Source organism: Phyllostomus hastatus, unplaced genomic scaffold (assembly GCF_019186645.2).
Source record: "Phyllostomus hastatus isolate PE091 unplaced genomic scaffold, TTU_PhHast_1.1 phas_contig_152, whole genome shotgun sequence".
Taxonomy (NCBI): Eukaryota; Metazoa; Chordata; class Mammalia; order Chiroptera; family Phyllostomidae; genus Phyllostomus; species Phyllostomus hastatus.
The window spans coordinates 6,628,576-6,642,938 of record NW_025333622.1 but is presented as its reverse complement, the minus strand read 5'-3'; the positions used below and the strand labels follow the sequence as shown (position 1 = coordinate 6,642,938).

Below are 14,363 nucleotides of genomic sequence, written 5' to 3'. Positions count from 1 at the left end.
CTACAGAGCGGGATGGGGGAGGATGTTTTCAGGATGATTCAAATGTATTAGAGTCAAGCTTATCTCCAGCTGTGTGGACCAACTCCTAATAGGCCCTGACCAGTATCCATCCATAGTCTGGAGGTTGGGCACCCTTGCACCAAACAGTGCTAAGGATTAAAAATGACACAAATCCTGCCTTGAGATCACAGTTCATTAGGGGAAGATAGGGAGTAAACAAATCATTGCAGATGTGTTATGAAAGCTACATAATAGAAAAGCAATTTTCAACCTTGTTCATCTCATGGCACACGTAAACTAAAATTCTGTAGCACTCCAAAAAAACACATTTTTGCCGATCTAAAAAAAATAGGTATAATTTTCATTCATTCACACAGGATGGCTATTGTTATGTTGGCTGTTGTCATTTTTATTTGACAGTTTAAGGGAAAAGAGGTCAGTGCCCCTGACTAAATAGTCGGGTATTGCATATTTTAAAAATTCTTGCGGAATACCTGTTGAAAATCATTGTAATAGAAGAACAAATTGGTGCTTCCATTATTCTTTTTCCCCACCCTGAGAGATTATTTGAAGTGGTTATCTGAACTTATTACTGGCAGCAGCTGTAACTTGGCCTTCAGAGTATTGTGCTTAGTGTTCCCCTATCGAAGAGTCTAGTAGGTGATAAAGTAACTTACTGAGAAGAGTGAGACTAATTTTAGTCCACACAGACACAGTGGTGGCATTCATGATCCTTTGAGACTCATCAGGCATTGTAGACAGTGCTTATTTTTCTGTTTTATCAGTTACATAAAACTGAAATCCTGTTTGGTGAATTTAATCTTGTTTATACATATATCAGTCTTCATTCACCTGATAAAAATTACTTTTCTAAACAAGCTTTATAGTGTTTGTGCTATTTTTTTTGCAGTATGTATGCTTCACTTTCTAAGCCCCATTTAAAAAGTAAAAGATGTGAGTTCAGAATAATGTTAAAATTGAGTTATCCCTTGATACTTTGGAATGTTTTAATGAAATAATTTGAATGTAACAAAATTTTGTAAAAGAAAGTCCCTACCGTTTATTGATATGCATAATATTAGATCATCTGCTCTTTCTGCAAGTAGTAATGAGTACTATTAAATATGAATAATAGTACTCATGTTTAGTGGTTTATAGTACATTGTCTTAATTGTTAAAAGATATAAAAATTACAGGGTGTGAATCCGGGTATAAGGTCTTTTTTTGTTTAATCTGCAGAAAGTCACTATATAAGAGCATTGAAAGGTCATAGTATCTCTTGCTAAAATATGGAGATCAAAGGTGAATAAGGTGTGGTTTTGCCTCTAAATAAATTTTCATGGAAGCAACCTAGATGCCCATCAGTAAATGAATGGATCAAAAAACTATGGTGCATTTTCACAATGGAATTCTATGCAGCAGAAAGAAAGAAGGAGCTCCTACCCTTTGCAACAGCATGGCTGCAACTAGAAAGTATTATGCTAAGCGAAATAAGCCAGGCAGTGAAAGACAAGTACCATATGGTCTCACCTTTAACAGGAACCTAAAGAACAAAACAAAGAAACAAGCAAAATATAACTAAAGACACTGAAATAAAGAACAGACTGACAGAGTTCAGAGGGGAGAGGAGAGGGAATTTCAGGGGAAAAGGGGAAGGGTTTACAGGAACAAGTATGAAGGACACATGGATAAAAACTAGGGGCGGGTGGAAATGGGAGGGAGGAGGGGAGGGCTGGGTGGGTGGGTTGAGATGGGAGTAGAAGATAGAAAATTGTACTGCAATAACAATTAAAATAAAAAATAAAAATAAAAAGATTAAAAAAAACCTTTTTTTTCAATATAATGGGCCTAAATCTGGGCTTAGTTATATAGTAGTTATGTTCTCCTATCCTTCTGCAGGGGCATTTAAGGTGGTGAGTTTCAGATAGTCCACACTGTCGCTGCTAACTTCTAGTTGGGCAGGGTCAGCTGGATTTCCTAATTTATGAGGTAGTGCTCTCTGTCAATAAAATGCCAATGGCAGCCACAATAAAACAGCTTTAAAGACCAGTTACCTTCTCACAACTACTCGTCTACAAAGGGAGTTGAATTAGTTTTATGTTAAAAGAAAAAAAACAATAAAGTGGAGATTTCTTAGGTGTTCTTTTTTTAAAAGGCTGGAGCCAAAAACTGTTTTTAGCTTTTGGTCAATCAAATTGTACATCTAACAGCTAGGGTGTTGTTGTCTGTTTGAAATACATTGCCAGTTATTTCCCTGATCTCAGCCACTCTCAGACATGTGTATTGTTATGATCTATCTCATAATTTAAATGTTGGTCCTTTGCTCTTCTTTTTAATGATTTTGTGAGTACTTAATGCTTGCTTTCTTTTATTTAAGCATCTTTATTCTTTTTGGAAACAGATTATATAAGTGCTTGGTTTCAATGGCTATAAAATGAGCACTAAGATTTCATCTCCAACATCTCTTTCAGCTATTAAAGTCTCTGATTCTTTACTTTGTAACCATTCTTTAACAGAATGATGGCTTTTTAAAATTTATGTTTCATATTTCATTTTGGTTTATAAATTTAAAAAGATAGTCTCTTAAGTGAATGGGAAAATATGCTGTCTTTAGAGGATATTTTTTAAAAATGCAGACCTATAATTTGTCTTTGTATAGAATCAGTCATGGAATAAGAAATTTTGTAAATACTAATTTTAGAAAAATTTTACTAAGACATATGATAGAGTTAGTAAATAGAAATTTGGGTTAACGCTTAAATTATCTCAGTATATCAAATGAAAATCCAAAGATTTTCAAGTTTTCAATGGTTGAAGTTTTGGTATGCATATCTTAAAGGAACTGTTTGAATTTTCTTGGGAAAGAATATATGAAATCAAAAGTAACTTTATACACTGAAGCAGTTACAAAATCTGTGAACATTAGAAAATTGAGTAAGATTTGGGTCTCTAACTTTTTATGTTAGTTTTCAGATTTCATTCTGAATTGGGAGTGATTTGAAAAAAATCAGTGTTACTTTGGAATCTTGAACTGCTTGACTCAAAGGACATTTTAAGAGATTAATACAAGTTTAAATGAAAAGATTGGTTTCTAATAAGTAAATTACTTTTGATTTGTAACCAGTTTATTTAAATTTAGGGTTGAAATTAATCAAATAACTTTCCTAAGCTTATGATCACAATTAGCAGATCTCAAATTAGATGGTATATTTCAGTCCTCTATATGAAAAGAGTAACTTTTCTTGTCTGGATATTTTGTCTCGGCAGTAGCCTTACCTAAAAACTAAACAGGATCCGTGGAGAATGAGCTGCTAAACAGGAAGTCGGTGGTGTACACATAAAGCACGCTTACCATATTAGCACCAGCAATGTTACCTTTTAAAGGGAATGGATTTTTTTTTAAGATTCTATTTATTTATTTTTAGAGAGAAGGAGGGAAACATCAATGTGTGCTTGCCCCTCCCTCACGTGCCCCCTGCTGGGGACCTGACCTGCAACCCAGACATGTGCCTTAGACTGGGAATTGAGCTGGCAACCCTTTGGTTCACAGGCTAGTGCTAAATCCACCGAACCATATGACCCACAGCATCAACATTTTTTTATTATTAACTATTTTACAGTATGTGTTTCATGGTAATTTAGACCTACCAATGCAAAGTTTAGTGAGCTTATTATCTGTAACACAAAGAAAAGTTGGTGTCTCTCCTTCATTCATTAGTCTTTTTGATACATTTAGTCATCATCTTGCTTTATCAGCATAGCAGATAATAGGCTATCATCAGGATTCTCTTTTCCTTTAGATTTAGAAATATTTCAGTAAATGTTCCTCCTGTGAAATGGTTTGGGATCTACCTTCTAGGAGGGGTATTAGCTGAAGGATAGATCTGCAAATATTCTTAAATAACAACAAAAATAAGTAACATATATTTACCATTTACTGTGTATAGGCTAAATTCAAATAGTTTTTCAGGTACTAACACATGTACTGAGGTGTGCATTTACTGTTATTGTGTTTGTATTTTATAAACGATTCTGTAACATTATAGTTGTCTTTGTCCAAGGCAAAGTATTGGGCTGACCAAAAAGTCCATATGGTTTTTTCTGTAAAATAAAAGACACATTTTTCATTTTCACCAGTAACTAATGATTTTGAAGTTTTGAGTATGTCAGCTATCTCCTACATGGTACAATGTTGATTGTTCTCAATTAATGTCTTGTTTTGATTGCTATCAACTTCAGCTGGTCTGCCCGACCATGGAGCATTGTCCAGCAAGAAATCTTCAGCATGCAGCTTCACAAACCACTTTTGACATGCTTGATCAGTCACAGCACCTTCTCCATACACTGCACAAATCTTTTCTTATGTTTCCATTGTTTTTACCTTTCTTAAAATAATAAAACATGATATGCTGAAAATGTGTATTTTCTTCCATCTTTAATATTAAAATGGCTACACAAAAATTCACCAATTTTGATTATTTTTTTTAAATGCATGCTGATATGACACCTGTCTCAGTATAGTCTAACAAAATGAAGTTCCAGACATCTTAAGAGCTAGTAGAGCCATCTTACGGGGCGGCGGGGGGGTGGGGGGGGGGTGGGGGGGGGGGGGGGGGACGGCTTTTCAGGCAACCCAGTAGAATAAATAGGTCTATTATCTCCCTTTGTTAGATGTTAGACTCTTGTCATTACTGCCAAATTGACTTTGGATGTGGAAGGGGAAAGCATTTATATCCTGTTAATTAACATTGAGGTAATACATACTAAATTTTGAGCACAATGAACCTTTGTTTTTGAAGATACAGGATCTGTCCAGAAAGTATCATCACGCACTATGAAAAATAAAGACATATATTGAAGAAAATATAAAAAAAATTGTACATAGGACAGTGATGCTTCACTCCCCTTCAAAGTAGGCACCTTGGGACCTCATTCAGTTCCAGTCGCCATCAGCTGCCCCATCGTATTTTCCCAAATCTGATTGATTATCTGAAATTTCTTCCCTTTCAAAGGTGATTTTAGTTTTGGAAAAAGCTAGAAGTCACAGGGTGCCAAATCTAGGCTTTAGGGGGGCTGGGTCACCTTGGTGATTTTTTGATCTTTGGCCAAAAAACTCTGCACAAGTCTCAGTGCATGAGCGGGTGCATTGTCGCGATGAAGTTGCCAGTCACCAGTTGCCCATAGCTGCAACCTTCTGAATCATCTGAATAGTTTCCATAGAGGAATGTTGAAACTTAATGCAAAATTTGATACAGATTTGTTTCTCTACTCAGTCATTTTGAATGTGATGGGCACATGGTACTCATGCTCACTCAAGGGAATCTCCTGCCCCTACTGACTAGTGCAGTGAACTCTCATTGTTCACTTTCACACATGCGCATTCCAATCTCCTCTCCTTGGCTGACAGGTTAAATTGATGTCATGCAAACCGTTCTGTGTTATGTTTCTGGAATTAAATGGAGAAACCATACTTTGTACCAATTAAGTTTAGCCTCTCATTGCCACCTGTCTTTCTGGATCCTGATTCTGTCACCTGCCATATTTGCTGACTTACTTAGCTTCAAGTCACATTGTGAAAAGAGGAATTGAAATTGTACTATTAACAAAGCTGTGTTTTTGTGAGCTCCACTCATTACTAGGACCTCTCAGCCATCTTTTTGTCTTTCATGGCCTTGCCCATTTATTGTAAAGCTTGTGTGTCAGTTGGAATCTACCTTATTCTTTTTTGAAGACTGTAACTGTTTTTGCCTAACTCTAGTTTTAAATTACATCTTTTACCATAATCCCTGAAGACGACCAACAGTGTTTTGATCAGAGACATAATATAGGGACTCTAGGATAAATTATGTGGGTCAAGAGGCCTATGTGGACTAGCCCTGTGTTTTCTTTAAATCCCCTTCTTTTGGGGCCTTGGCATCCACTTAACATTTTTTCTTAAACATTTCAAATGGAACATCAGAATGTTTCAGAGGATGAAGAGAAGCAAAATAGATGTTCTGCTTTCTGTTGTTTCTTTACTCCAAATAGTATGTCTCTTTCTGATTATCATGTTGTAGCTAGCAAGCGAAAAACAAAACTTTTTGTTGTCCTTAGCATTTTTGTCAATCCACTACAGTCAAACCTCGGTTCTCAGACAGTTCAGTTCTTGACAAAATTGTTCATGAAAAAAAAGTCTCAATTGCCTGACAGAACTTAGGGTCTCTCTTCTTGATCCAACAACCCTTTCATGCTGACACCTATATGATCAGCCAAACATCTCAAGCAACAAACAAAGGTGATTTGGTTTTCAAACGGTACTCAAGCAGTTTTTTAGAATGAATGAATTTCTAGAACTAAGGTTCTGTTGTACTTCAGTGAATGGAAGAGAGAAGAGTAAGTAGAGAGAAAAATAGTGGATGGAAGAAGCTATAGACAATCTAGCAATAGACAACACCCTGATATATAATAGATAGGTAATCTGTAATTCAAATAGTCACTTTTAGAAAGTGGCTCATTTGCATTTGGTACTTTTTCTTTGATTTCCCTTTCTTTAAACAGGGAACTAAACATGATTGGTAATCATGTACTTATTAAAGTACTATGGGTTGGAAAGTGATTAAACAACTCCAAAAAGAAATTTATTGACAAATTACTAAAAAGATCAGGGATAGGGCAGACTTTAGGCATTGACTGAAAAGGGGGCTCAAGTGGGCTACAGTAACAATGGGTTTTTTAGCCTATGGGTCTGCCCCTAATAACTCAGGTCAGAATTCAAGAGTCCCGCAGACCTCTGGCTCCCAAGGGAAGGCCAAGAAGTGAAGAGGTTATATATGTTTAGTTGCTCTCAGAAAATATGTTAGGCATCTCATTTAACCTCGGTGGTAATTAGTGGGGTTGAGGCCAGAAGATGTTGAGGAAAATTTCTTTGTGGAAATCAGAGGAATGATGACACATGTGCCCCCAACACAGAGATTTGTGAATTGTAATTATTTTATCTCTAAATAAGTAAATAACAGTTTAGTGTAGGATTGGTATGACGTTCATTTGCCAACTAATTTTGAGTATGAAAAGTTAGGGAGGTTTCAAGTAACCACCTTCTCCAGTTTTTGAAATTGGGTTATTATAATAATTGGTGTGTGAGTAGGAGGAAACCCATTTTGCCTGGGAGATGAGTAAAATTGGTAATAATTGGACAAGGATAAGGGTTTATGAAATGAGAGGAAGCAGACAATGAAAAAATGGTTTTACAACTTCCATAACTATCATACGATTGCAAATTAAACCCAAGGCAGGCAGAATTTTTCTCTGCCAGCCATCTTCAACCAGCTGGTATGAATTCGGAGTTCTTTTTAAAATTATTATTGTTATTCTCTTACAGTGTTCCCAATTTTTCCCACTTGGCCCTCCTCCACCCAGCCCACATCCCGCTCCCACAGCCAGTCCCCACACCAGTATCTATGTCCGTGGGTCATTCAGACATGTTCTTTGACTAGTCCCTTTCCCTTCTTTCCCCGTTTTTCCCTTCCTCTCCTTCTCTGGCTACTGTCAGTCTGTTCCATGTTTTCATGCCTCTGGTTCTATTTTGCTTGTTAGTTTATTTTGTTAATTAGACTGCTCTTATATATGAGATCTTATGGTATTTGTCTTTCATCGACTAGCTTATTTCCCTTAGCATATTATTCTCCAGTTCCATCCATGCTGTCACAAAATGTAGGAAAGAATTCTTTCTGCTGCATAGTATTCCCTTGTGTAAATGTACCACAGTTTTTTTGTACCACAGTTTTTTTTCATTTACTGATGGGCACTTAGGCGGTTTCCAGCACTTGGCTATTGTAAATAGCACTGCTATGAACATAAGGTGCATAAGTTCTTTTAAATTGGTGTTTCAGGATTCTTAGGGTATATTCCCAGCAGTGAAATCCCTGGATCAAAAGGCAGTTCCATTTCTAATTTTTTTAGATAATTCCATACTGTTTTCCACAGTGGCTGCATCAGTCTGCATTCCCACCAACAGTGCACTGGGATTCCCTTTTCTCCACCTCCTGGCCAGCACTTGTTTGTTCATTTATTAACAGTAGCCATTTTGACAGGTGTGAAGTGATATCTCATTATGGTTTTAAATGAATTCGAAGTTTTCAGCCCAGTCTTCAGTCCAGTGGTTCACACTGTGTGTTTCCTGGACCAATAGTATCTATATCGCATGGGACTTTGTTAGAGAAGCAGATCATGGAGCCTGCTCCAATCCTACTGAAAATAAAATTCTGGATGTGAGGACTAACGATCTGTATTTTACCAAGCTCTGGAGGTGATTTTGATGGATACTGAGCTATGAGGTACCGTGAGTTGCAAATATCCCCATCACAACAGCTGAAGATTAATTGCACTTGGCAGTAATCTTTTCTAGTTCCTCGTCATGAAACACTTATTAAACAGGGAGTGTGAGGTTAAATAGGTTAAAATGGAGTTTAGCCTTGAATGCCCAACAGACATGAGCAATAGGACTGTAATTTCATTCTATGAGATTAGTGGCATGATGCCTAACTAAACTAAATGTAATAGCAAAATGCAAAAGGAATTGGATATAGACGTTAGAATGAGAAAGAACCTAGTGGAGAGGTGATTATAATTTGTGTGGGGTAGAGAAGAGGCTTTTCAAAGAAAAGATTACTCCAACCCAGTAACTGACTGAAGCTGGGGTGGAGAGAATCAAAGATGATTTAAAATCTCAACCCCAGGGAATTAGGATAATGGTGATCAAGGAAGGGACATCTCTAATTTGGGAATATGGTGAATCCATTGTTGGCATGTTAACTTTGAAGTGATTTTTTAAAAACATAGCTAGAGAAAGAAGAGTTGAGAGCTCATCATTAAGTAATATATAGTAAGAGGAAAACTTGAAAGCACTTTGAAGAAAGTTGAAGTAATGCATCCATTCTTTCCTCAAATGCTTTATTGAAGGTCTGCCATGTGCCTGTCACAGTTCTAGGTTCTCAGGATATAGTAATAGACAAACCCTGCCTTCAGAACTAAGACTGCAGATGGAAGAAGACTAACACTCCCCCCCCCCAAAAAAAAAATCAGTAATGAACAAGGTAATTTCAGATAATACGGAGGGCCAGCAAAAAAAAAAAAAAGAAGAAGAAGAAAAGAAAAAAAAGGAGTAACATTCAGTAAAGAGTGACTAGGGAATTAAGAATTTCTTCAGATACCTGGTCGAGGGAAGACCAGAGGTAATGACATGTGACAAAAATCATGGTGGATGATAATTTTAGGAAACCAAATTATGGTGATGTCACAGAGTACTGAGGAGAGTTGAAGAAAAACATATTAGAGGGTTTGTTGTGCTTCTTGCCTTTTCAGAGGCTATTCTACATGAAATGTTTGAAAAGAGTTCTGAGAGAAACATGGGTTTGGAGACATCCCAGCTCATCCACTTCAGGCATTTGTTAGCTTTGCAGAAGGTTTTCATTTTCTTTGAGGCTTACTCTTCTTAAAAGAGTAATGCGTAGCCCTGGCCAGGTGGCTAACATGTTTGGAGTGTCATCCTGTATACCAGAGCAGTTTGCAGGTTCAGTTCCCGGTCAGGGCACATACCTGTGTTGTGGATTTGATTCCGGGTGTGTACAAGAGGCACCAACTGATGTTTCTCTTTCTCTTTCTCTCAAGTCAATAAAGCCATAGCATTGGGTGAAGATTAAATAATAATAATAGTAATAATAAAAAGAGTAATGAGTAATAACACCTGGTGGAATTAAATTGTGCTAATTAAATGAGAGAATGAAATTAAAGCAACTAGCATAGTGTTTGGAACATAAATACTTAATGATAACTGATAATAATAATACTGAATGAACCATAAAATTCAGTCATGTGAAATGCAGGTTTATTTAGTCATGTGATATACAATTTTATTTAGAGGTTACAATTTGATCTATCATGCATAGCATTGTAAAGGAATGAGATTACTGTTATTTTTATGATTGAATGATGTGCTTTAATTAACTTACCTGATGACATTTGTTTATATGCATAGTACTCTAAGATGGATTTTAATAACTTATATTTTCTTCTTACAGATGTGTACATCTCATAATTGATGTGAAGAAACTAGTCATGGGCCAAAGGTCAAGATACTTCTCTTGGGAATGCTGATGCTGCTTTACAAAGTCATACAATGAGTGTTTGGTTTAAGAAAGATTTTCATATTTAAAAGATTTTCATCTTGGAAATATATCAAGTGAAAATTAGAATCTTTTGGGAAACATTTTCCTCCTAAAAAATTATACTTGTAATGGGCGACATGGCAAACAACTCCGTTTCATATAGTGGAGTGAAAAACTCTTTGAAGGAGGTTAATCATGATGGAGACTTTGGAATTACGCTCGCAGAACTGCGGGCTCTCATGGAGCTCAGGTCTACAGATGCATTACGAAAAATACAGGAAAGCTATGGAGACGTCTATGGAATTTGCACCAGGTTGAAAACATCTCCCAACGAAGGTGAGTTTTACTACATTTGATTTTAGTGTTTTGTGTGGAGAGTACTGTGTACTCGCTTACATTGATCATGCTTATGTTGTCTTGACTGTATGATTATGCCGTAATTGTAGTGACATTAAAGGTGAGTTAACTATTAGACTGGCGCAGTTAAAGTAACTTTAGATCAAGAAATAATGTTGCAAATTATGTTATTTTGGTTGATGGGAAGAAATATTTTGTACTGTTGTACATATTATTGCTGCTTGTTTAAGACAGCAAGATTGTCTTTCCCTTTGAGTTCACAGTATGGAACTAGGCTTGGTAGCTCTCCAAGCATTCAGTGGAAATAAACCCTGCTCACTGTTCGTCATTTTGCCAGGTGACTTAAAACAGTTGTCATTGCCAGTAGCTGGCTGGGTGGTTTTTAACCTAAATTTTAATAATTAGTTCCTATGGTCGGTCCTAAAGCAAATGGAGATTAGATGGCAGTTTTTGACCTGACAGTCATTTCCTTTGATTAAAAATAGTTTTCAGTCTTAGAATTCTGTTTAGCCTCCCTGTGTTCACAGAAGCCTTTGGTTTCATTCTTGGTCTGTAGTAAGTTTCTTTTTGAGAATCGAGAAAGGAAAATTCATTATAACTTCATTGCATTATGGTCTTTGAAGTGGTTTGAGAAGGGTGGTCTTTTTTTACAGTGATCATGTCAAACATAAAATTAATGTTAGGTGGTTTCAAATTGCAAAGGAGGGGTAAGAGTACACAAGGATGGATATTGGTGACGACAGTTTATTTTAGTGAGGATGGATAGTTTAGCAATGCTGAAACTATTAGTATATATTGGAAAGCTGGTTCTAGAGAAATTATGCAGAAGTGTTTTTCTTAACTTTTTTTTTCTGAAATATCTTACTTATGCCATGCTATTATTGCTTGTGGGAGAAAAAAGTTTAAATAATGGCAAAAATTTGTTTCCAAAATTATTAAAGAATTTTAAATTACATTAAATTTATTTTTAAAATCTATTTTTTAAATGTAGCATCTTAAGGTAGCTAAGATCCCTGTTAATGTAAGTTCAGAGTATCAGGAACAGACCCATGGCTATTAACAGACAATAATTTGACAAAATTTGGAGTTCATTATGCAGACCCACTTTGAAATGTTGGCTAACTTTAGATTGCCTTAAAGATTTGCATATTAAAACCCTGTTCTCATTCTTTAACTCAACCATATGTACTTATTGTATTTAAAACCTGATTGTTGGATGTCTCATGATCACCAAATTGATAGGAGACATTAACATTAAAAAGCCCTCAACACAACAACATATGGTTTGTTCATAAAAAGGATACTGAACTTCAGTTTCAAATATGTACATAACTGCACTTTCCCCAAACATAGCTTTGTAATCTCTGCTATTAACTAAAAGCTTATCTTCTAATAACTAACTGCTCCTCCACGATGTGTTGCTATTATTTTTAGACATAACTTTCATTAGTTTGTACTGGAGCTTTTTTGTGCTGTTATTTTGGGCAGTACTCCTTACATTGATTTTGATTTAATAGTGAAGTTTATTAAGTTAAATGAAAATTTTACGTCCTAGTGTATTTTTTAAATCGGGGGAGGGGATGGTTTCTATACCCCTTCGACAACATGATAGAAGCTCTGATTAATCTCTAGAAATTGTCACTTAACTCTCAAAATTTTGTGATTGTTGCTGCTTATGCTACTAAATAAATGTGTGCAAATACTTTCTCTTTTGTTCCGAGAAAATTCTTGTTCATCTTCCTAGTAGTGTGAATTTAATTTTCTGTTAGCGTTTGTTCAAACGCTTGTTTTCACTGTTTATATATAGCTTGTCACTTTGAATTACTTTTTTAGATAATTTGATAAGGTCCATTTTAAGCATTTTGTTTGTATTTACAATTTAAGAATAAAAAAGCAGCGGGACAAAAGTATTATTCCCAAAGAAATAGTTTTAGTTTAATTTAGAAGTATTTCACTCAGAAAGCTAATGAGCATTTTATTATTGATCAACTAGGCAAATGATAATATATGGATTGTCATCAGGGATAATCTGCTGGGAGTTTATCTCCCCTCCCCATCCCCCCACACCAAAAGGATCTAGACACCAAGTACTTTTTTGTTAGTATAATCTACTTATAATCAGGGAAAGTAAAATTAAAATGATTCTTCAGTGTACATGAATTTTAATTAGGTAAAACTGAAGTTCATATTTTCCTTTAGTTCTTTTATTAATTCATTTCTTGATATATTCTTTCACTAGATCTAAGTTGTTACTTGTCATATATTTTATAAACCCCCTAAAAAGATTTAGTGTTGGCTGTTTTAATTGTAAGATAATTAGAATGTATAATTAAATTACATCCCAATTTCAGGGATGTTAATAAAGTGTAAGAATGTGTGCATTCTGAATTGCTAGGGTATTGTATTCAACAGGTGTCTGTTACGTAGCAGGTACTTTTTCTAGGCTTTGAGCATGCATTCATTAATAACAAAAATTCCTGTCTTAGTTTTGCATGGGGAAGACAAATTCACAAGACAGCTAACTGAAAGGTGTAATGTGTTGGTGATATGTACTTTAGAGAAAAATGAATAGAGAAGGAAAATCAGAAATAATTAGGGTTGTCAATAAGACATTGCTGTGATGTCTGGAGGAACAACTTAGGACGTTTCTTAACAGCAACAACAAAAAATGTTAGATAACACATAACACTTTTTGGTGGTTAGCACTTAACAAGTATTAATGATTTTCTCCTCACAACAATCTTATCCTATTTTACAAAGAACCCACAACACAAGAAGGTTATGTGACTTTACCTAAAGTCTCACACTTCTTAAGCCCAAAGCAGGGATTCATACCTTGGTATTCTGGTTACAGAGAACATGCTTTTAACCACTATATTGTACTTCCTATTATAAAAGTTCAGCTCATAAACCTTTCAAAAGAGTTAAGAATATTAAGAAAGAGTTACCTGTGTTCTCTCAATAGTATTTTCTGATGGCAGGAGTTACATGATGGAGAAAAGAATTGGTTTTAAGGTTCTGTTTATCAATCATTTTTTAAGATACATATGCCTTTTTCAGGAAGTTGTCCAATATTTGTGTGCTTCCTCATTTGGCCTGCTAATGCATTGCTTGTTTTCTAATCAAATAGTCCTTTAACTCGACTTGAAGCCTACTATATGTGTCCTGATCAATATGAAGTGTTTTGAGCCAGATGTGATTTTCAAATTAAAAACTTCCAAGTGATTCTGATTGACCATCTTTACTTTTAAAAGAATTAGGACTATAAATTTCAGAATTGACTGGAATTAAAACTTTTAAGTCCATATTTTTAGCTTTTTCTTTTAGAGCAAACACCTACGAGGGCGGACCCCCCCCAAAAATGAAAATTATTTTCTGGAGGGCAAGCTCCTTGTAGTATAAGGTTTCCCCTACTAAGTGGGTGTTCTAGGAACCCATCTGTATTAGTATACTAGCTGGCCTTGTTAATGAGAGGCTGCATTCAGCTTCAGTAAATTTTTTTGAAGACTCTTTCAGCATGTTTGCTCATTTCGTGATGGGTGATTTATAAGTGCACCTGCCCATACCATACTGAGTTGTCAGCAGTTTTTGACCCAAAATGGTAGGACCCCCATGCCCCACCCTTCCTACATACCCATTCTCATCCCAAGTGACTTTTTTCATCTAAGGAATCAAAAAAAAAAAGTCCTGTAAGGGAAATGTTTTACTAATGTGGAAGAAATAAAACAACAACAACAAAAATGGCAGAAGCAGTAAAAGGCATCAAAATCGAGTTCAAAAACTGTTTTGAGCAGTGGAAAAAAATGTTTCAATAGGTATACTTCATCAAATGGAGAGTACTTTGAAGGGGACTGAAGTTTAAAC

At 35.6% G+C, this 14,363-nt stretch overlaps 1 protein-coding gene across 5 annotated transcripts in view; it reads left to right on the top strand.

The window, feature by feature from the left end:
- ATP2B1 (ATPase plasma membrane Ca2+ transporting 1) overlaps window positions 1-14,363 on the top strand; it is a 126,364-nt gene that overhangs the window by 50,417 nt on the left and 61,584 nt on the right. For all 5 annotated transcript variants that reach the window (XM_045830625.1, XM_045830628.1, XM_045830627.1 and 2 more), the window contains one exon: window positions 10,056-10,478. In XM_045830625.1, coding sequence (XP_045686581.1) covers window positions 10,271-10,478 — 208 coding nt within the window. In that variant the 5' untranslated portion in view covers window positions 10,056-10,270. The remainder of the gene's footprint in view (window positions 1-10,055; window positions 10,479-14,363) is intronic.